Source organism: Zeugodacus cucurbitae, chromosome 2 (assembly GCF_028554725.1).
Source record: "Zeugodacus cucurbitae isolate PBARC_wt_2022May chromosome 2, idZeuCucr1.2, whole genome shotgun sequence".
Taxonomy (NCBI): domain Eukaryota; kingdom Metazoa; phylum Arthropoda; class Insecta; order Diptera; family Tephritidae; genus Zeugodacus; species Zeugodacus cucurbitae.
In genome coordinates, this window is record NC_071667.1 from 52209974 (window position 1) to 52234296 (window position 24323).

The 24323-nt window shown below is 39.0% G+C and overlaps 1 protein-coding gene across 3 annotated transcripts; it reads right to left on the minus strand.

Annotated features, from left to right (window-relative positions):
• Positions 1–622: 622 nt before the first annotated feature.
• On the minus strand, positions 623–11698 carry LOC105214227 (uncharacterized). 3 transcript variants are annotated; one of them, XM_011187523.3, is made up of 17 exons: positions 10859–11698; positions 9109–9860; positions 8375–9047; positions 7334–7887; positions 6967–7274; positions 6346–6897; positions 6119–6276; positions 5919–6052; positions 4571–4807; positions 4361–4493; positions 4189–4304; positions 3959–4128; positions 3819–3900; positions 3493–3762; positions 2711–3427; positions 2408–2644; positions 623–2180 (listed from the first exon to the last, which is right to left on the minus strand). In XM_011187523.3, exons 1-17 carry the CDS (start codon positions 11118–11120, stop codon positions 882–884), a joined length of 6654 nt encoding a protein of 2217 aa, XP_011185825.2. In that variant the 5' UTR covers positions 11121–11698; the 3' UTR covers positions 623–881. The 3 variants fall into 3 exon arrangements, with proteins under 3 accessions (XP_011185825.2, XP_011185824.2, XP_028897481.2); XM_011187522.3 differs by having other exon boundaries at positions 5919–6064; XM_029041648.2 differs by having other exon boundaries at positions 5919–6276.
• Between the last annotated feature and the right edge of the window lie 12625 nt (positions 11699–24323).

Below are 24323 nucleotides of genomic sequence, written 5' to 3' on the forward strand. Positions count from 1 at the left end.
TTATAGTAATATGTAAAAAAAGAAAATATAAAAAAATAATAAAATTATAAAAAATAATAAAAATAATAGAAATATCAAAAATATATAAAAAATAGTTAAAATATCAAAATTAAGTAATAAAAAAATAATAGAAATATTAAAAAAATTAAAACAAATATTAAAAAAATAATAAAATAAAAAAATGTAAAAAATATAAAAAATAAAATTATAAAAAAATAATTAAAAATTTAAAAGTAATAAAAATTTACTAAATTCAATTATTAAAAAATTAACATAAATATAAGAAATAATGTTTGTTTTCAGTGGATGAATCTAAATAGACTTATTTTATTTAAAAAAAAAAAAATGTAATTTAATTGTGTTTTTTATGAAAGAATTAAAAATTAGTTGTCGCTTGAAGATAACCGATAGGGACACAATTCTGTTTTAAACCACGGTCACTTAACTTTGATTTGAAAATAAATTGAGAAACTTACAAATTAAAATATTAATAAAACTAAAAATTGAATTGAACCTAACCTCAAATTGCCTACATTTACACACGCTTAAATATTTACTCTTCAAAGGAAATTTTCAGTGGCGCCACTAAGGGATAATGAGACAAACAAACAAACAAACAAGCTCAGCGCAAACACATCAATAATGCATATAATTTATGAGGTATAAACGAATATATATATATATATATATCAAGTTATATTACATTTTCTCGTTAACACAAATATATATATATATACATATGTAAGATGTAAATTTGAATACAATAAAAAAACGACGAAAGAACTAAAAAGTAATAATAAAAATAAAATAAAAATAAACAACTCATATCACGAATCAATAAATTAAAAACAAGTTAAACTAATGGTGCTAAGCACCAGCAACTAATTGTTGCAGTGCTGCATCAGCCTCTGGCAAACGATTGTTTTGAACTTAACACTTAGGCTATCGAATATCACATCCGTGTCCTCCAGCTTGTGTTGCACCTGCTCAGCATCGTTTCGATTTTGATTGAGTTGCTGTGACTCCTCCTGCGCGAAGTAACTCTTGAATTTCTCATTTAAGTTATGCTCCAGCATGGTGTTGTTGTTGTTGAAGAAGAGCACATACGACAACTCAAGCAAGTAGTAATCGAGATCGCCCAAAAAGAAACGCTCACATTCGAGCATATCGAAGCGCTGCGCCATGAAGTGTTTCAACAAATAGTAAATTAAGTACTTCACGTCTTGGCGACGCAGCGGCACCGAACCGGTGTCTTTGGAGAAGTATGCGAAAATTTTCAACGTCTTGCTGGCGCTATTGCAATTCTGCAAGCACAATACAAAAGCATCGACGAATTTGAAATTCAACATGAGCGTGCGTATGCGATACTCCAGCCGTTGCTTGGAGCAGTCGCACACCTTGTCCGGATTGTAGAGACCGTGAAAGACGTAGAGACAATAGTGTATGTACTGACGCAACTGTTGCAAATTCGCAACGTCCTCTGCAGTCTCCTCAGCCTCCACATGCGCATTCGAAGTGAGCGTACTCTGTGAGCCGGCCGCTTGTGTGGGTGTCTGTGTGCCGTTAGCATCGTGGTGCTTGGTTGTTGTCACCAGCGGATATTGCTCGGCACTCTGCTGACCGGCCACACCACCAACACCGCTTACATCGGAATTATCCGTAACGGGCAGGCGCGCATAACTCTGCTCGTCGGGTGTTAGATCATCCACAGCAGCGCTGTGTTGGCCGTCATCCACGGTGGCCACTGCAAGTGGCAATGCGCCCGCTGCACCCGATGAGGGCAGCAATGAGAAGTTCAGTGAACAACCATCGTTCGCTTCGTTGTTACTTAAATTCTCTAAGCTTGAGATCATATCGTCCGAGTCTTGGCCGGTAACCACATTTTCACTGCTATCCGCTTGTGTTGTCGACTTGTACTGATTCGACGGTGAGGGGCGTTCGAAGTTGAGCCCGTTGTCGAAATTGATACCGGCCTCTTGCATGAATTGTGGTTGATATTTTGGTATGCTCTTCAGATAGCGCACCGGATCGGATTCCAAACGTATTCGTGGGCGTGGCAAATTGATTTCCACCGGCACATCAACACACTGACTCTCGAAGCGCATGAGTCGCTTGGTGGTGGGCAGACAGACGACGCGTTGTTTCATCTTGTCGATGGAGGGTCCAAGATCGCGACCGCACTGTAGAAAAGTACATTTAGAGGTTAGAAAGAGAAAAAAAAAGGCATGCAAAGAGGTATTATAGGCAGTCTGGTCGGCGTCTTGCGTTATGTTGTCAACGTATTGTAGGAGATCCGGTCGTCGTGTGAACCATTTATTTTTACGACGTAAAATTTTGCACGTACAGAGCGAAGCCGACAAAATTGTGGATCACAAAAATGCATAACTTCCAACTAAAATACACATACCTGTCCGTTAGAGTTGCCACCAAACGCTTTGACCATGAATTCCGTGGTCATGACGAGCGTGAAATCCGCACCACAGTCAACATACATAGGACGGTCGACGCAATCGACAGGTGAAGGCTTACTGACCGCGCGTCGCTCCTTATCTCCCGTACCCAGCTGGTGCTCCAAATTTTTGCCCCAAGTGTACAGTGTGCATGTAGACGAGATCAAGGCAAAATGGAAGAGCCCACTTGAGATCTGTAAGTCAAAATTACAACAAACATATGAGACAGTGTATGAGGTAGGTGAATATCACAAACATACCTGCAATATTTCACCGGCTACCTCGGTGGTGTCCACCAGATGCGGTGTCATATGCTCGCATGGATCGACATCAGCCGTGACATTTGTTGCCGCTGCAGTTGGAGGGGCTGTGACCGCTATTGCTGGCACTGGCATAGGCGCTGATGCATGAGCGTTCTTTACCGCTAGCTCATCGGTCGCTGGTGTCGCAGTGTTTAATGGATTGAGCGGTTGTGCGACCAACGGTTTAACCTTTTCGACAATCTCCTCCACTACTTCGTCCAACTGTATGGTTATCTCAGTTTCGGTGTTGGCTATGTCTTCTACAATTAGCTCTTTCTCATCCGCTTCTTTCAGTGCGTCAACCTCCATCTGCTCGGCCGTTACTGTGGTGGCTAAAACCTCAATGAGCTCGGGTTCTGTCGACTGCGCCTTAGTCTCTAGAGCTATATCTGCAGTCACGTTTTCATTCACTATATCCGTAAGTATGCTGCTGGCGACCTCGGCGGCCATAGATTTTGGAGCCTCGGCGTATGCACTTTTGGACGTGGATGGCATACAAGGTATGCATGCACTCTCACTGGGCAATGTATCTTCGAATTGCTTACTCATTTCACGACGTTGATGTTCCTCCATTTTCTGCTTCGCATTTGCACGACGCTTTATCTGATTCGCTAAGCGCAGTGCTTGTGGTGAGGAGCCCCACGTGTACATTTGCCCATGCTCATCGACAGCTAACTGCAATTAATGAGTGAGAAAGTGCTCAAAATGTAGGAAATAAAGCCTTAAGGCGCTGTCCTTACGTTAGAAAAAAATTTGGTATGTATCAGTCTTATTCTTTCCGCGCAGACAAACAGTTTAATGGGCACTAAACTCTTTACTTGATTAGCGCAATGCATTTCATCGTCAGCCGAAGCGTTGCTCTGCACGTCAATGCTGCTGACACCCGACCCAATACCCAACTGACCAAAATGATTCGAACCAAACACAAATAATTCGGTCGCGTTGGGATTATTGGGCGCCTGACAGAGCACCAAACTGTGCGCATGACCCAAGGAGACTTGGAGTACTTTCTACAAATAGGAAATATGTTATGTTAACACTATAGAAGAAAGCTTCATATGCTTACTTTCGTTTTGAAGAAGGCAACTACTTTCGGTTCGGCCACATTCTCGCAGTTGCCATGTCCAAGTTGTCCGTAAATGCCCCAACTGTAAATGTAACAAACTGTAAATACCAATCTTTTCATTAAATTTGCTGCCTACTAACCCCCAGGTGTACAGAACTCCATCAGCAATCGCAGCATTGTGATATTGACCCGCTTCGATGATCGTTACATTCTTGCCATCGAAGGCACGCACCAACATTGGTTGTAGAGAGACTTGCATGTCGCGCCCAATACCCAACTGGAGCAGATTGTTATTGCCAAACGAATATAACTGGAATTAGATGAATTGTAAATTTAAAATTATTGCATTATTTAAACATTTCCAACGCACCCCATTGTTCGTTAGCACTAGTGTATGCTGACGGCCGCACTTCACGGTATGCACTTCCAGATTCAATTGTGAGAGTAGGTCCAAACTCTTCACAGCGTGTGGCGGCTCTGGTGGATCTAGTTAGTGGAAGAATTTGTATTATTAATTCTAGTTGTTGTAATTCAAGACATACCGGAAGACTTGTTAACGCTATAATTACAAGGCACACCATTAGAACCCCAAAAGTAGGCAACACCATCCACAACGCAAGCGCAGTGTGCACAACCAGCTGAGATGGGTTTAAAGCGTGATGTTTCGATTGCAAACTGGGTGGAGCGAAAATATTTAAATTAAAAAAATGAAATAATGAATTGTTGAATGAAATTGAATATGCTTCGGTCACCTGATTGTCTTCGTAAGTGATGCGAAACGTCGACAATGCGTTCGTTATGTGTTCGCTCTTCGAACGTTGAGATTCCATATGTATGAGTACAGCTAAATATGTTTCGATGAGATTTTTACAAAAATCAAATAAAAACGTTTTATTGTCGTTTATATTGTGCTCGACGTGACCGGAGGAAGTGTGCGATACAATTGGACGTAGTACGGCGGAGAAGGGATTCAATTGATGTTCCAGACGCTGTAACGAGGAGCGTTTAATTTATATTTAAATTTGTTATTTAATTATATTTGTTGTGGAATCTGATAGTTGTCGGAATCCTAATTCAAACCGATAAAAAATTCTGGTAGATTTCATGAGTTCTAATATTATGGGCTTGATGTTCGAATTCGAAATTTTAGAGGTTTTCGCTGTCGTGGAAACTAATTTTACAAATTTTACTATCAGAAACGAACTAAGAAGCTCAGGGCTGATAGATTTGAATTATTTTGGAATTTATTTCGATTTGCCGTTTAAACGCTTTGAAAAAGTATAACTGCACTATACGGCAAAATCGATTTTTTTCTGGTTATTGGACCAAACTGATTTTTGCTGGGAGATTGAGAAATAATAAAAAAAATACATTTTCGAATTTTCGAAGTTGGCCTACAAAATCGAAACATTTGGTTTCGAAGTTATTAATTACAGGATATAGTTACTGAAAAATCGAAAATATTAAAAAAATCGACATATTCTTCTTAATTCAATGGTGTATAAGTGTCTAGTATTTTTAAATAATCTAATCTTTTCGAAAATCTGAGATCTAACTAAATCGTAAAATTAAATTACTTTGAATTATTTCTTAGTCTCCCGAAAAACAAAAATGTTTTCGAAGTTTAAAATTTGAATTTTTTTTCGAAGATCTAACTAAATTGGAAAATGCTATTTTTTAAATTATTTTTCAATCTCCCGGAAAAAAATCAGTTTAGTCCAATACCAAGCCAAGTGTTGTACAGTGTCATTATTAAAACCGACAATACAAATGCTTAATGACATAATTATTGGATTTAACGGAAAAATCGTATCGCAGAAGTTCAATTCTAATAAATTTTATTTTAATTATATTTATTATTTTTTTATGAATATTTGGAAATAAATTGTGTTTAAAATTTATAAAATTCTGATTTGAATTTGTTAAGTTTGCCCCATGATTAAACAGCGACACAGCTGATACGGATATTGGTTTTCGAAAAGCTGAAAATCCATCAGATACTGTGACATCATTGAAAATCATAATTGGATTGCCATTCTCACAATTAAACAAAACTATCTTGTATGCCACAACAACACTGATTGGCATTGTGTTACTCACCTCAAGCACACAGTGTCTTATGTTCGGTAATTTCTCCTGTATGAAAGCAAAATAGTCCACGGCGATTTGCGGCAAATAGGTGATGGTTTCGGCAAATATTGGCTCACTCAAATTATACAAACACACATTCATCTCTGTGTACCAGCCTAACGTAAAACAGTTATTGTTCCTTTCTTGCAAAGTGTCTTTACGATATTTACCAAATTCCTGCCCCACAACGCTGGTCAACGCCAAAAATGTGTCGATACAAACGCCACGCGTCTTCGCCAACACCAAAGCCGACGAGAAGAGACCACTCTGGCACAGCACAATGCTTGTCATATTGGTGTGATATTTCGTATTAGTCACCAGGAAATTCCTAGAAAAAAACGTAAATTAATAACAAGCATAATTTAAAAATTTCACCACAGCGAATAGGCAAACTCACCACAGCGGCAAATAGTTCTTATCATTGACGGCACGCTCCGCTAAAGTGATCAACAACAAATTGGCCAAATGAAATTGTGACGAAGGTGACATCTGCAGATTGCTAAGCGAGTCATCCACACCATAGTTATAATCGCTTGCCGACACGCCCTCATTTATCAACACAGCGCTATTTTTCTCAGCCACCAGCGGCAGTATTGTGCGCACATCTTCCGAGTGACGATATGTGATATCTTTAAGTAACGTTTTTATGATCGGACTGCTAAAGTATTTCGACTTCAGCAGATAGGTCGTCTTCAGCGCCATCGCACAGAGATGCATTAGTGCACATGTTTGACCGAACATCGCCAATTTGAGCGCGGTGCGTATGGGTTTGATGCGCGCCGAGTTGTATGTGACCAGCGCCTGCGTGACACGCTTGCGACGCAGCAGATAATCGCCGGCAAACTCTATGCACGCCTCGTAGGTGAGATCAAAGGTGTTGCAGAATTCACGGCATTGCTTCCATTCACCTGCCAGCGCGGAGTCTAGGAAGATGGCGAACGGCTCTTTTCTGAAAAGTTAAAAAAGTGAGGTTAGCGTGAAAATGTGTGTGTTGCATAAAAAATGTTTATGACTTTACTTCAATTGTATGTAGTAGACGTTTTTGTTGGTAATCACATAGCAGGGATCGTAATTAATCTTCGGAAATTCATGTTTCATAATTTCCATTTGACGCAGCGAGTACTCCTCCTTCACGTCGGCATGCTCATAGAACTGCACATAGTCCATGGGTGAGCGTATATCCTTGAAATCGAACGCTTTGGCTTTCTCCTCCTTCGTAATGAGCTCGCTGGGCTCACTCGAGCGATAGGTGGCCATTTGATAGAGATTGAGCACCGTTTCATTCTCAAAGCGAAATATGGTCAGTTGTGAGGCGGCGTTAAAGCACTAGAAGGGAACAAAATAATTAAATGAAAGACGAAATATAATTAACTGTATATACTAACATCATCATCACCGGCGCGCAATGTAGCCATCGCACTGCTGATCACGCCCACCGCGTTTATCGCATTACAATGCGACATGCTGTCAGTAGTGGACGGCCCACTTGTGGTCGCGCTCGTGTCCGCACTAAACGAGCCAGCCGAATTGATGTCCGCCAGCAGCGTGTCATTGCCTTCGCACAGATCGATTACTTCCTCCTTCTCGGTGTCCGTGTCGCGATTCTCCTTCTCCGTGTTGCGTTCGATCTGCGCCATGTCAGCGCATTCTTTTGCCGCATCGCCATTTAGATCCACATATTGTATGGTGTAAAGCAAATTTGAGCTTATTAGTATATCAAAGCAGTTCTTGGGGATCTTATAGAGAAATAACGGTTTCAAATTAATATCAATATTATGCACGGTAAGACTGTTGGTGTGACTGTGTAGTGCGCTTAGCAGATAGGTATTGCGCAAATTCTGTATAGTGTAGAAGGAACCGCTGGAGTTGTTCAACACCTCGGGCGTCAGCGATGGTGAGTCTATGATAGCGAAGTTGCCCAGTGTATTCTCCGACACATCTGAAAGGAAAAACATGCCAGATTAATTGTGTTTAAGAAATAAAGATATCATTTTATAAACAACAACAACACTTTAAGCTGGTAAATAAACGTAATTTTTTGGGGGGGGAATGAAATCAATGTGCGATGTTTTGGGTATATTTGTACAGAGTACGCCATAACGCGTATGATGTGAGCGTACACGCTAAGCGTATATTGAAACTGTTGTATTTGTATGTCTGATTTGACTAACTGTTCGGCGCGTATGATTGTAAGCATGACAACAACACGTGTGTCGTAGCATAAACAACGTTGGCTAAACTCACCGCGTTTCGCACGCAATCTATTTAATAAAATTACAATACATTTTATAACTGAGAAATTAAGAAAGGAAACGGTTTTAAAAAGCAAATAATAGTCATTTTAGAAAATACAGTAGTTACTGGTTGAAAACAGTTGAAATAAAGTACTAAATTGGAATTTTCGCAATAGCAAATAGTTTACTTACAATCTTCGAGCTTGTGGCGATTATCGGAAAGACGCATTTTGATGGCATTCAGCTTTTTGGTGCCCAGGCTCTTCAATGAGGCGAGACGTGCGCGCGCCGCTGGCAAGATGCCAGCACGTGCATTCGCATCGTCCAATTCGGGCAGCTGCTGTTGTGTGAAACGTATACCTGTCGCTGAGTTGCCATTGCTAATGCTCATGGTAGTGGGTATGCTGCCACCGCCGCTGCCGCTACCGTTGTTGCTTGTAGCAGTATGCGTTGCAGCAGCATTGGTGCTGGTGCTCGTTGTGGGCGCAGTGTCCAAGTGGCGGTTGATAGCTACCGAATAGGGTGGTGGCGGTGGTGGTATGGCTGTTTTGGACATGGGTGCGTGTGTACCCGGTATGTTGACTGAACGACGTAGTGAATGACTAGCTTGTACAGCAGTACTAGACGACGCTGCCACTGCTGAAGTGCTAGGATTCTCATCGTTTCTTAAGAAAACATCCTCTTCCAATGCACTATTGTCCGACGCTGGGTCCGAGCAATTGCTTTGTGTCTTCAGCGGCATGACAATTTGCCAGTCACTATCACGACTGTGTACCGCACTAGGTGAGATCTCGCCAGGGTATATGTATTTAATGGCTTTTTGTTCAAGTAGTAATTTGAATTGCTGCTTCAACAAAGAGGTGATCTGTTAAAATAAATAGTTGTGTATATTTTACATAACATATATTATTTAAAATTATATTTACCAGTAGCATAACGCTCTCAAAAGTGCTGTCCTTGCAAATGAGCAACTTCACTACAGAACCCGTATCAATGGCGGTGCTCGCAACGAAGGGGCAATTTGGACTCAAACCCACGAAGCAAATAGAACCGTCGGAATAGCCGATAACAGCGCGATTGACACCATCTATCGTTTGCCACCAAACAACCGCTAGCGGGTAAGGGCAAGTAACCGAAGCCATAAAGGATGTAGCCATAACCTGACTATTGCCCGTTTTATCTTCGAAAACATTTGGTGGCGCTGTAGACGCCAACATACTGGCGGGCACATCATGGCTATAAGCGTCAAGATTCATATTGGCTGGCAGTTTCGGCTCTATATTCACCTCGACTTCTACAAGTAGTTGTGATGCCTGCGCAATACTCTCCCGTGAAGAGGAGAGCTTTTCAGTGTCTGCTGGCTGGACACTTTCAGCGCTGACTTCATATTTCTCCGGCACATCACATGCTGCATTTTCTGCTTTTTCCTCTGGTGCAGCGGGAGCAGCGGCTGTTGGTATGACAGGCGGTTGCCTTGCTATGGTTTCACTGAATGTGGCCTGATTTGGGCACCGTTTAGAGTTGGGACACTCATGTGGTCCCACAAATGGTATGATGTATGAGGTAATTTGTGTTGTGCTGTATGGCTGTTGCGGCGGGTGAGTCGAGTTCGATGGCTCCATGAAAGTTTTGTCGACCACAGCGAGTGCGGGTACAATGTGCAGCGTGTTGTCGAAACCTAGGCAAACGAAAGTTTTTATTAATAAATATAAAACACAAATTTAATAAATTATAGAGTTATATATTGAGAAATATAAAATATATTAAAACATTTAATAGCACTCGCAGCCTACTAATTAGTCTTGCTTTAATATTAGTTATCATTTTAAATTATTATATGAAGTAGAGTTCGCTTATTTATGGTAAAGGTACACTCATATATTCATATTTATAATGATATTAAAATGCAAATAACAACGTGCTATTATTTGCATGCACTTTATGGGGCTAACAACTCTTCCTCATAAGTATCTATTAATACCGCTGCTATCATCATTTCATTTATGTATATGTAAGTTGTGCAAGCTCAATTTACAGCGACATGCTGTCTAGAGTGTCTATGACGTTATTAGCGCACAAAGACATTGACGGCACATGCGATTGCGACGAAGACGAGGCCGTAAGGTCTTTTGCATTTATCAAAGTTTTTTACACACATTCCTCACCCCACTTGTTTTTGCTACCCCGTTACTTGTACAGTTCAATGTACCCAAACACCTATGCGTAGATAGCACACTCGCTTGCCGCAAAAATCAATTGATAAACAAACATATAACAAAAACAAACTAAAATACAAAAATCAATAGCATAAAAACGGGGAGAAAAGTGTATTAACTAATTGAGTGCATACATCCCGTGCGTTTTTGCTTTAAATTGTAGAGTAGAGAGTACTACTGGTCTAAGTACTAGAACACCTTACAGAAACCTATATAGAACTACATTACATGTAAGTGACCAGACATCTCCTCGTTGACGTCACGCATATTTGTGCCTTGTTTGTGTTTTACGTGATTTTATGTTTATTTTTTTGAATATGTTCTAATTATATGTTCACTTAATTTGACATGACGAATCGATTTAATTAGGCACATTGACTACCAAAAAGCAACACACACACTCATTTAGTTTATTAATTCATCATTAGTATATTTTCAAATTTCATATTTATATACTCACATAGCACTAATAACCAAGTACCGGAGGGATCAAAGCAGACGTCATGTATTACTCGATTGGTGCGTCGAAACCAAGAAACTAATTTTAACACTTCCTGCCCACCTTCGCTTGTGTAGCGTAGCACTATGTCATTTTCCTCCGAGACGAGACACAACAATTGTTTGCGTGCATCATATTCGCTGACCGTAGATAATTTGCAATTTAAATTGGTAATAAGCGGACACAGTTCGAATATATCTAATTCTTGTAGTAACGCAGCCATACCGACTACTACTACGATTACGGTGGGCTATACGGCTAGAGGAGTGGGTGTTGCGTGTGTAAGAGAAAATAATCTCAGTAAATCTGCGCGGCTGACACTTCTCTTTATAAAAAAAAAATATTTGCTGTTTATTCCTTTGTTTTTTTTTGGACACACAACGTTGCTGCTACAGTACCCGTTTATATTAGAATATATATGGCAGGCCGAAATATTTTCTGCTGTCCGTTTCTCGCCAAAAAAAATTTCGCGTGCACCAACACCTTTCCGCCCTTTCTGTAGCTATTCTTTCTACTGACACCTTTCTTTCCGTTGTCTGCTGATATAGCGCTGCTGGTGTTGGTGCTTTTCTTTATTGCCGTTATTGCTCTTGTATATGCTACTACTTGCATTCAATTCACATTTTAACGTTGAAATCTGCCATTACACTTTTATTATATTTAAAATATAGCTTTGCAACAATTATCAAATATTTTACAGCAAATTTTCACTCCAACTGCACCTATTTTTTAATGTCAACCTCCTCCGATTTGCACTATGAAAATGGTCTGCTCCTTTTATCGCGAAATGTCAAGTGCAAGAAAACAACAGAGAGCGAAAATTCCAATTGTGACAAATTCTTGCGCTGCTGGTGCTGCCACTGTTATATTAGTTGTCATAAACTACTACTTTTTTACATTTGAAATGCTTTCTAAAATTTCTAATTTTGTATTAATTAATTAATAAGTTAGTAAAAATTTAAAAAAATTCTGTCCAACTTCAGAAATTAATTTTAGTTTTGTATGTTTAAGATAAATGCGCGATTAATGTTGTATTTTGCACTCATGTACTGTTAAAATCGCCACTACTGTTAGTATGGATAAAAACCTTCTATAGCGCAACTCAGTTACGCTAGTGTAATAACACAAAATAATTTGATAATATTTTTTAGCAATATCTGCACTTACTATTTTTTATAATTTTAATTATAAATGATTTGGTAATTGGTAATTTAAGTCATTGTGGTCAGCGCATCAATGAAATATTTTCCAAACCGTCTGCTAAAATTTATAATAACAACTTCTGATATTAGCCAAGACACACACTTTTCCGGCGAACAGTATCAGGAAAAACGCTTTCTCTGTCGCTTCCTTTTCCTTTCAGATTCGTATTTATACAAACGCAATTTGAATTTTGAAAGCATATTTTTTATTCACAACTGGCTCTGGCTCTTATTCCACATGCAAATTTGTGTTTGTGTTTGTATAGCGGTAAACTTGCGGATTTGACATTTGCTAATTTATTCTACGCGCTATTCGTGTGGCATTCTTTTCGTGAATTCGGTGTAAAATTTTGTGTTAATTATTAAAAATATGCAATTAAACCATGTTCGGTGAGTTAAATAATAGTGCGTATTCTACGTTTGAATGTTTCGTGCACGAATTACGAAATTTTCTTCAAGTATAAAATGGCTGATGCAATAAACTGATGAGCTGTGTAATGACTGCAAGTGCCTCTAGGTTAGTGCTTTAAATAGCAAACAGCAAAGCTTTACATCAACGATGGAGCAATGGAATATAATTGGTATGCATTTCCCTAACTCTAGTACGACTATTACAGAACACAAACCCAAAATAAAGAAAATGTATTTCTGTATCACAATTAGGTTATGTAGTTGCTGGCTGACTGCAATGAACACCAACTACAGGGTATTCAGTTCGGTAGGTTCAAGAAATTCATTTTTAATAATCGTATACATACATATCTATAATAAACTATTACACTATAATAAGATTCTCGACTCGGGGTCCTTATCTCTTCTTAAATGTATGTATGGCCGGACATGCTTATACATTTTTCATATAATCAGCTTCTAATAGGCGACAAGTAGCACAAATATCTAGAAAAAAAGCCAAAACTTACCATTGCCAATAATGATCATGCGCCACTGTCACAAACGACTTGACATGCTACTTACAAATAGTATTACGCAAGCATATCTTTCGATACAAGACGTTTAACCATAAACGAAAGCTCAACAGAACACACCAACAACCAAGGCTTGACGCCGCTAGAATGAATCTTTACTCCGCTGGATATTTGGTAACAATACATATTGTTGCCAATGTTGTTATTGTTGTTGTTGTTATATTGTTGTAGCACTACCAAAAATGGGATGAACTCAATTTGCTGTTATTACAAGAACTTTATGGCTGCCCTTTTTAATGAGATTCATGAGATTTTGGCTACACACGCACACACAAAGGTAAAGCAATGAGCATATGAGAATTGAAGTTGTGAAGTTGGGAGCTCCTGCGTTAAGCTACGGCCAGTTGTTGCAAATAAAAAACAAAAACTATTCAGATAATATATAAAAAGCTATAAAAATGAGGGAGGAGGATTTCCCTGTTAAGAATTTGCAAAAGAGGACAGCGTAAAAACATTTGGCTTTTGCCTTTAGCTGCGTCTGCCTGCTGGTCAGCCACCAAGCAGTTAGCCAGCCTCCTTGTTTGAAGGTAGTGCTTGTGCGCGATGCGTGCGTGTTGTTGTTGTTGGGTACTTTAAAGTACTGAATGCAGCATGCTTCATGTTGGCTGGTTTTGTTGCTGTGAAATGCGAATGGAATTTGTGGTTAATGCAATAACAACAAAAACAAAACAACAACAACATTATCAATCGCCCGCTGCAACCACTGACCATAGCAAATATGGCTCAACAATAATAGCAACAGTAATAACATTAACGACACGTAAAATAGCAACAACAACAGCAATATGAATGCCGCTTAGTAATACAGTATATAACAATAATAACAACGACGTCAACAGCAATAAGCGTGTACAAGTTCGACGATAATCGTTGCTCGCGCGTTTCGCCGCTGCCTGACAGGTAAACAATGCTGTGAATTTGATTAGAATCAACTGCGTGCCGCACTGCAACAGCAACAGCCACAACCGCAGCAACAGCAACAGCCGCAACATAATAAGTGCTGTGGCAGTAAAATCCCCAAACATCGTTGGTTCGCAGTTGCCGCTGCAGCGCCTCATATTCAAGCGGAGTGTTGTTGTTGTAGTTGTTGGCAGTTTGAAATGTGTTCATAAGCATAAATGCGTTTGTGCGTTTGTATGTCACGGCGAGAAATTTGCGCTGAGCATTGGTCAAGCAACTAAATATTTTAGTCGGTACATATTATGGCGTATGCAACATGCTCAGCCTGCGGCTTGTTGTTGCTGTGCCCCTTATTGTTGTGGCGTGCACTCTCGAGCTGTTGCATTCACGTTGATTTGGTGTGGCTTATTGAAATCTTGTTTGTTGTGCCTCAGGTGATTGCGCGCACTAATTGTGAAACGCCGTCTCTGCTGGATCCTTTATCCACATTGAATGTGTGTGTGTGTGTTTGTTGGTATGTAGTTGGTTCTAAAGACCGTAGATAATGGCCGTTTTTGCCACATTCAAAATCATTTGCAGTACTATGTCAGGTATGTGTGTGCAGTTGTATGCATTTTTAGTGGTTATATGCTTGTATTACCATATTCATATAATTATTTGATAGCAAATGTTCGTTAATGCTTTTCATAATGTATTATTTAATGAAACTCGCCGCAGGTATTACTTGGGGTCACGTTGCAATTATATCATTGTCACACCCAAAAACTGGTATACTCCATAAATGCAAATACTAATATCAATCTGTGGCCGATTGTGTAAGAAATTCCGCTATATACTTGTTTAATATATAGACCGTAGTTTCATCACAATTTTCCTCAATTACTATGTATGTATGTATAAATTTGTAAACAGTAATAGGTCTAATGATCTGACCCAAATTAAGTAATCTTAAAGCTTTGGGAAGTCACTATATTATATTTATTACATACATATATATTACTTTAAGGATCCATTTAGGCTATGGGGCTAATCCCGAAGGATCCCATTAGGATATCTAAAACATCGTTCGCACCAGTTATTATATATTACAGCCAAATCACCCAAGACATAACTTGCGAAATGTTTCAATATCAGTTTAGTGAAACCTAGAATTAATTATTACTCTAATCAAACTTTGGTTGAGGGTAGATGTTGGGTTAGATCGTCTACATTTAGGTCCTGGAATGGATACCAAACTAATTGCAGTCAATGATGTCATCACAAACTCAGGCTGCCAACTAACCGAACAATTTCTATCTCAGTCCATCGATAGTTGACAATGGATGATAAATTATCTAGATTTGATATTGTTAATCTAGTCCAATATTTGGGGGAGAGTAGACGTTCACCTAGGTTTATGTCCAGGAAACGAGCTGTCTTGATTGGCTTGGAAAAGAGGAAAAGCGATGAGTGGCTTGGGATTCAACAAGTTAGGATTTTTAGGGTACATATTTCGTACATATGTCGAAATCATTTCTGGATGGATAAAGGTTAAGGTATTACGAGGGCTGCTATATATATTTCTGGCCTAATAATGTAAATAGGAATATTTATCCACGAAAATGGTTTTACTGTTTTTCAAAATATTCTCCATCAAGATTTATACACTTTTGCATGCGCTCAAACCAATTTTCGAAGCACTTTTTTTGAGCGATTGTCAAATTGTGCGGGATCCAACGAGAACAAACCTTTTTTACGGCCAGGTGTTCATGCAATATCGAATGTATGCTGGTGGGAGAAATGCATAGTCATGCCTCCATCTGAAGGTATGTTACATGACGGTCTTGCATGATCAGTTCACGTACGGCATCGATGTTTTCTGGCACAACGGCTGTTTTTGGACGACCTTCACGGAATTCGTCTTTGAGCGAGCGTCGGCCACGATTGAATTCGTTGTACCAGTTTTTCACAGTGCTATAGGATGGTACTTCATAGCCATACAAAGATTTTAGTTCATCGATGCACTCTTGTCGCGATAATCCACGTCGAAAGTTGTGAAAAATGATCGCACGAAAATGTTCACGAGTTAATTCCATTTTTTGGCCGAGATGAATTTTTTAATTCCCTGTAAATAAAACAATTCACGATTAAATGACAAAACGTTCTGAGTGATGTTATGCTAAAAAATGTCAAATTTTCCAATGGGAATGTCAGATTGCACCTGGTAACACTTAGTGTTGCCTAGGCCAGAAATATATATAGTAGCCCTCGTAGAATAACAGAATACTTACGCTATGACACGAAAAATCTTCAGTTCTTACTGATGTCATACTTAATAAAGATTTTCATAAGATAGCTTAGTTGGCCTCATCCTCAAAGTTTTGATTCCAGCGACCATTTTATTGAGATCGACGAATAGGAAAAAGTAGCTGCTCCAACACGTTCCAATTGCTTTATTTTTTCGTTTCGTAACATCATTTTCGACGCCCATTGGATTCGTCGTCTTCGGTGTGTTAATTGTCTCTGCGAAAATTTGGCAAGTCATTAGCAATTGGTTTCTTCGTCTGGCCGAAGGCTCGAATAATATGGTACTAAACAAATTATTTTTCAGTACTTTTTTACTAACAAATTATGTATCTTGGAATTTGTTTCAATTACAAAACACTTAAAAAGGGTGGATACTTTTATTGAAACAATATAAACTTTTTAGTCTGTCTGATACTCTTGATGCTCCTGTGAATCGGCCAGCTTCAAGCAAGAGCCACGAGGTGTATCTTTTGTGGGAGCATGAGACTTCGTTCTGTCTCAATCTAGAAGAAGAAATCATACTGCCATTCGTAGTATGGACTTCCTTAGTTTGTATACATATTGTATACATATATCTACTTAATGTCTCGCAATTGTTTCTAGAAGTTTGTTGAGATTATTAAGCGAATCAACATATTGAATCCTTGCTTCTTTGGCAATTTCAATATCTCACTAGTTGTAGTCAATGATATTTCTTCAATAACGCCTGTGTATATACCCTATGGTAATCTAAACATGATCTTTTGATTCTTTTTTTTTAATTTCCATCGAATATATATCCGCTCGGTTAGGTTATGTGGAAAAGTCTGTTCATTGAAACTCTCATATGTAGAATTCTTGAGGCTAACATGAGAAAAAAGCCCTGAAGAAAGCTAATTGTAGCGTGACTACAATGTGGTGATTCTGGTAATTTTTACTAAAAAAACAAGTAAGGAAGTGCTAAGTTCGGGTGTAACCGAACATTTTATACTCTCGCAATTTATTTATTTAACTTTATTTATATTAATCATACACAATTTGACCCACATATTCGCCATATATATTATATAAAGTCCATTGAAAGGTGGGAACCATTATATTAGGTTAGAAGCACCGAGGTCCTCGTGTTCGATATATGGGGCCTTAAAAACCTATGGTCCGATTTCGGCGATTTTTAGAATGGGGCTGCCACACTATAAACATAGTATTTTTTCAAAGCTCTGCACCGATATCTTCACTAGTGCTTACTTTATATATTGTAAAGTAAGCGATTCAGATAGTCTTCAAAGTTCTGGTATATAGGAAGTAGGCGTGCTTGTGAAGCGATTTGGCCATATCATTGCGATGTAAGGAAACTATTATAAACCAAGTTTCATTGAAATCGGTCGAGTAGTTCCTGAGATATGGTTTTTGACCCATTTTCCATTTTGTAAAAAAATCTGAGTGTAACTTCCATCTGTCATTTCTTATGTGAAATTTAGTGTTTCTGACGTTTTTGGTAAGTGAGTTAACCCACTTTTAGTAATTTTCAACCTAACCTTTGTATGGGAGGGGGGCGTGGTTATTATCCGATTTCTGTCATTTTTGAACTGTATAAGGAAATGGCTAAAAAAATAGACTGCAGAAAGTTTGGTTTATATAGCTCCATTGGTTTGCGAGATATATACAAAAATCCTATTTGGGGGCGGGGCCACGCCCACTTCCCCAAAAAAATTACATCCAAATATGCCCCTTCATAGCTTTATTTATGGCTTAGTTATGCACATTATGTGTTTTCGGTTTTCGCCATTTTGTGGGCGTGGCAGTGGTCCGATTTGGCTCATTTTCGAAAGCAACCTTCCTATGGTGCCAAGAAATAAGTGTGCCAAGTTTCATCAAGATATCTTAATTTTTACTCAAGTTACAGCTTGCACAGACGGACGGACGGACGGACGGACAGACAGACATTCGGATTTGAACTCCACTCTTCACCCTGATCACTTTGGTATATATAACCCTATATTTAACTCGTTTAGTTTTGGGTGTTACAAACAACCGTTATGTGAACAAAACTATAATACTCTCTTTAGCAACTTTTGTTGCGAGAGTATAATAATTCACTAGAGATGAGGCAATACCGAAAGTCTTAACATTTGGAGTAGGCTTCGTATTTTGCGACCGTTTTCGTATATTGATCTATGATGATAGGGAATAGCTGTACATTTCCCGAAATTCAACTTCTTTGTGTCAACCAGAGAGTCTTTATAATCTTATAACTGCTTCCTGCACTATGATTTTGAAAAGCAGATAGTTAGCTGTCGGAGAAACCTAAACTCCTAAAAATGGAGTATCACCACTAGAAAGAGGGATGTGGTTCCACTAGAAAATAATAGAACGCTCTCTATAACGAAGCAAACTCGAATTCAATTAGATGGAAATATAATTTTCCATGCAAAAGTTGTTTCCAATTGTTTCTAAGAAGATGCATTCACACACAAACACTGTTATGCTATTCTCGGTCGCGTATTACACTCGTAATTTCATTCTTATAATGAAAATCTCCGTAATTACAAAGTGAATTAAATGTAAGCGGAAAATTGCATTTTCACGATTTAATGCGATGGCGCGAGTTAAGAATTAATTTCACGAATCGAAAATCCACTCAGGCCAAGCGCTCGAAATAAAACCGTATACTACTTAGTTGAGAGAAATAAAAAGAGAAAGAGAAGATCGTTGGAGGAAGCCACGTGAAAGCCGAAGGACGGAAATGCAAATATAAATTTCACAAATCGCTTGTACAACAACAATATTCAGATTTTTCCATTTTCACCTACCAACAACAAACAACGGTTGTCGAGCACTTGCTTCTAGCAGTGGCATATTGATGTGTGGCAAATGGCAAGTTGCAAGTGGCAAGTGGCGACAGCAACTAAGTACTTGCTACACTGCTGCCACAAGGGTGCTCCATTTGACGTTCGCTGTGACTTCTACACGCAAATACAACCAGATACATATACGAGTATATGTGGAGGTGCTTACGGCCGGAACGCTGAAGTTGCAACGCGTCGCTAATGAGGACCGCACAGACCGCAATTCACGTGAATTTTCAACAGCCCAAAAACTAATTAGCGCATATCTGCATCTGTTGTCATCACGTAAGCCCCGCATTGCAGGGCGCACACACAAACAAATGTCCATGGAGCTCTGGAAATAAATTGGAGCGGGCGGTTGTGTCACGAGCGCAATAATGTGAGCGAGCCGCGGCTGGTGCTTGAAGGATCCTCACTCATCGCACACCTCCGGAGGAGATACGTATATGGAGGATACACACTCGCGGTGGTTATGTGTAAAATCAACGCTTCGATTTGCACAATTTAGATCATTTGATGCGTTCTTCTGAGGGGGGAAATAAGTATAATTATTTATATAACACATTTAATATCATAAATAGTGTGGAGAAATTATGTAATTAAAACCATATAAACTACGGATAATCCAAAATGAAGTACCGGTTTCAGATTTATTTAGCATATAGGCATATAATATATGGTCTAGTTAGGTTAGGTTAAGGGGTAGATCTCTGCAAATGCAGAGAATCTCACTGAGACATATTCGACTGTCCATTGTGACACCCGTAAAAAACTCCTAACGGTTCACTAAGATCCTTATGTTGCGACGAAGCTCATGGACTCAATAATAAAGTTCTTAAGTCGGCTAATGTCGATTCCAGTCACTTCGCTGGGTTCGCAGAAAAATTCCTGCTGTGGTGCTTTAACCTAAGTCTGGCGAATGCTGGACATTGAAGGAGGAAGTGCTTGGACGATTCCTCTTCGCCTTCCTTCAAACAGCTTTGGCAACTAGCGTCTGACACGATCCCTAGTCTCACCGCGTGTGTGCCTATTGGCAATGACCAGTAAGCACTCCAATGATCACGGAGAGGTGAGCCTTACTGAGCGACAGTAAATGCAAAGACCGTTTTTGATCCATAGTGGGCCAAAAGGATCGCGCTACTGCGCTGGTGCTGGTTGACAATGTGTCCAGCGCTCTGGAGCAAGTGGACCATGGACTGCCCTCACGTTTCCACTCCGGCGGCAAAATTGCTAGGGTACCCTCTCCTGCAAGCTGGTCCACTTTGCAGTTTCCAGCGATTCCGCGGTGACCGGTTTCCCATACAAGTCGGATTTTGAAGTAGTTCGATGCTACTGATAACGATGTTAGGCAGGACAGTATTTCCGCTCTGCTATCGGAGTGAATACACACCTCTCTGAAGGATACTGCACTTCGAAGCAGTATAATTACGCTGTATGGTACTGGATATGTACGATTTCGCACTAGAAATACCTACCTTAGCTATTTATTAGTTTTATGATTACTTGGCCATATATTGCTTGAATAACGACTCAAACATGGTAAAGAGAAAATACGAAAAATTTTACAGTTTCTCTTCAATAAAGGAAAGCTATAAGATACTAGCTTACTACCAAGCTGTTAATTCGAACCTGTACTGTCAACAATTAGACAATTTCTTTGTGACAACGTCAGGCCAAATGAGATTGTTATCTGTTCCCGTCTATGGCGAAATATTTTGCTGTTGACAACTTCACTAAATGGAAAGCTTCTGACATTCGAATGTCCCAGGTGAAGAGTTTGAATGAGAGTACCATTATGAAAACATCTGCAAAATGAACGATAACGGATGATATGTTAAATAAAACTTTCAATTTGTTAAAAAAAAAGAATTTATTTTTACTAAATCAAATAATATAACCATTAATCAAAGTAAAAGGTTAGACGGAACCAAAATTGAGATATCCTCCCAAATTAAAAGGATCCAAAGAGCTATCAACGTTTCTCGCATTATTGAATGAAAATATGATTTTTTTTTTCATAAAGCCTCCAGGCTTTCGAAATAGACATTGTTACATCTTGACTTTGACTGATTTGAGTGAATCTTATTTCAATTAAATTTTTCAACGCTTTTCATTTGTAAAAAATTGTGAAAAACTTGTCCAACTCATTCCTTAGCGATTCCTATGACTGGCTCAATTCATTTCTTTTTTGGTCATCTAACCCAATTTTACGATCTACCCCGAATTACTGCATAATTTGTGCTAATACGGTTACGAACTTCAGCAAATCAGTGCTTGACTACGTGTTTTACTATTTTCCATTGCAAACAAAAATAGAAACGATAGCGTGTCTTTGAGATTACTAATTAGACCTGCTTTACTTGTATTCTGCTATGTGCTTCAGATATATACCGCCAAGTTGTTTAAATTCATGATCCGTACATCATTAAGGGTTACATGGGTTTCGTGGCAAGACGTTCATCCACCGGAGTGAATGCCAGTACTCGGCGACGGAGTCTCTCTCCCACCACAAATCCAACACCAAATATGCGCTCCTTTAAATGGCCGCTGTAGTAGATGTCACAAGGACCCACCTTCGTCCGTCCTTGTCCCGTCCATCGCACTTCTTGGATGGCGGTGATGTCAGCCTTTAGTTGTATGAGGACATCAACCAGCTAGGCAGAGGCACCTTTCCAATTAAGGGTCCGGACATTCCAGGTGCATGCCCTCAAATCATGATCCTTAATACGTTTGTAGGGGTCGTCATCAAAAGGGGTGTTTCTCCTCCGAGGCTCTGATTGTTTTTTCATTGAGGAGGTTTTTTATGTGGTGGGTCCCAAACCTTCGTCTTCTCACTTTAGCTCGCCTTCAAACGGATGTCTTTTGGCTACCCAGGGGATACTTGGTCTAAAACCGGAAGTCGTGAGCTGCTTGAGTCATATGTAAAAGAATCGTTCCTGGCCACTCCCAAGTGAATGGCAATAAGAAACTTTCCGCACTTGCGTGAACTTCTACATATGACCCCATCCCCTTAAAACACTTTACAACTGGTTTAAAACTTGATAATTCCTGAATTTATTTTTTTATTTGATTCCAATCTTTTTTTTACTCGCCATTGGGATTAAGGTACACTGAGTCAACTACTAATGCATATCTAAACTCTTTGGTTTGGTTCTTATACATTGTTGTTGATAGTATCTTTCAAATATCCCCAATTTGGCTTAAGTGGCGCGACTAAACGCGGATTACTCTCGGAACATTCGCGATTCTCGGGTGAATTGTAGTTTTGTCTTGTGGAAAATATCCAATATTTTCATAAAACAATTCTCCAACTTATCTCTGTTTTCGGCAGTATTAAACAAATCGAGACTTGATAGCATATCCAAATGCTATTCAAACCTAAATATCCTTGATACATTATAATATAATCAATATTTTCGAGTTGCTAAACGCTGATTTTCACGTTAAATTTTTCGACGACTTCATTTGAAATGTTACAGTTTACCGTCGAGAGTCGAGAGACTCTAGTAACTATGACATTAAATTGTTAACCACTTTCTTCTGAGTCTAATACGATAATTTTCTGTATCTTCCACAGGAGCATAGAGTCTCAATAAAAAAATTTCATCTGCTTCTGTTTTATGCTAGCATCTTTAGTTCTTTCCAGGATTTTCCCCATTCATTCACTACAAAAAGCTTTCGGCTAACTTCTGTGCCATCCACAGTGTCTGAACTATCCTCCATTTTCGCATTTTTATCGTTATTGCTGATGACACTTGGCCACCAATCATGAGGATACGTCGTAGGCATCCGTTCACAAAACTTATAATCATTCTAGTAAGGTCGATTACAAGTCTAAAAGCAGTATTCGGGCCAAAATATCCTTTCCTGGTCTAATAATTTCTTTCTCCCACTGTGAGATAGATTAGGACATCCATTAGTTTTATATCCTTCTCTGACCTTAAGAGTACGAAGAAGTACGTTTATTTTCGAACCACTTAAAAAAAATAATCCTGGCTTTAACTTTCTATGACTTACTCTTAGTATGTTCTTCTCATATCTCGATTTATTTATTAAAATGTAAAGGGTTTTTTTACTTCAAGAATAAATATAACGCATATAAATTAATGTTATGTCCAAATTATAGCCTTATTATAAAGATAAGGTTGTCATTATTATTATGTTTAAAAAATGCTTTCGGGCAAGTGACCGTCGCATGAAGCTCTAACAAATTCCAGCGGAAAAGGTGTTCATTTTGTAATGGCAAGTGTAACGAAATATAAATCAAAGCCGTCAAAAAAACCAACTCAGAAAAAATATTGCCTCGTGGAAAAACAGACGTATAAAAAAACAGCCGTTACAATCCCACAATTCCAAGCTCTTTTAAAATATGGTACTACAGTTCTTGGTAAACTTTCTAATCGTAAATTCAGCGTGACCTTTGGAAAAATGGTATAATAAGTTGTGATTCATAAATACCTTCTTTTTATATGTGAAAATTAAATTCTCAAATTTTCTTTGAACTAGTGTCTAACTAGTCTTTATGGAACTAGTACGGATTTCAAGTATATTGGCCCTCAAAGCTTAGTATATCCTATTCCCACTGGAATATATTACATACTCGCCTTTCACAGGTTCACAGTACACGCATGCTCCACCTTTTGCTGCTCGCTCGCACACCAACAACAAATAATATTCACGAGCAACAACTCGCTGTTGTTGTAGTAATATTGCAAGCAACTCCTAAATCTACGTTGCAACGATCTGATTGGATCTGCGGTGAGTTGCTGTGAGTAATTTGGGTTTTTTTCTTCCGCCATGCAATATACTCGTATATATTACAATCATCCAGTTTTTTATTGCACATTTACACGCTGACATTACTGTGGCTTGCTGCACTTGTGCAACATACCAACAACAACCATCGATGGCTGCCACGATCTGCGACTGTTGCTGCTGTTGTTGTTACCGTGGCAACAACATTGGCGTAATAAAATTGGTGCTTAAACGAATCCACTCACAACCATTTAGCAATATCAGCAACAATAACAACAACAATAACGACATTAAAAGTCAACCACACCAGCAGCACTTAAGCAGGCAATTTTAATGGCAGCGAACGAGCGACCAAGGAGTTAGCCGAAAGCGTGTTGTAAAGCGGCGAAAAAAAATATAAAAATATATAAGTAAGTGTGTGTGTGTTCGTGTGGCATGGTGTACAGGCTGTAAAATTTTAACGATGCTA

Coding starts and splice junctions, on each gene's coding strand:
- LOC105214227 (XM_029041648.2), bottom strand. CDS start 11,120: ATGGCTGCGTTACTACAAGAATTAGATATATTCGAACTGTGTCCGCTT. Junction 3,901..3,958: donor GGAGTTCTGTACACCTGGGG/GTTAGTAGGCAG, acceptor TTACATTTACAG/TTGGGGCATTTACGGACAAC. Junction 3,763..3,818: donor TTGCCTTCTTCAAAACGAAA/GTAAGCATATGA, acceptor TCCTATTTGTAG/AAAGTACTCCAAGTCTCCTT.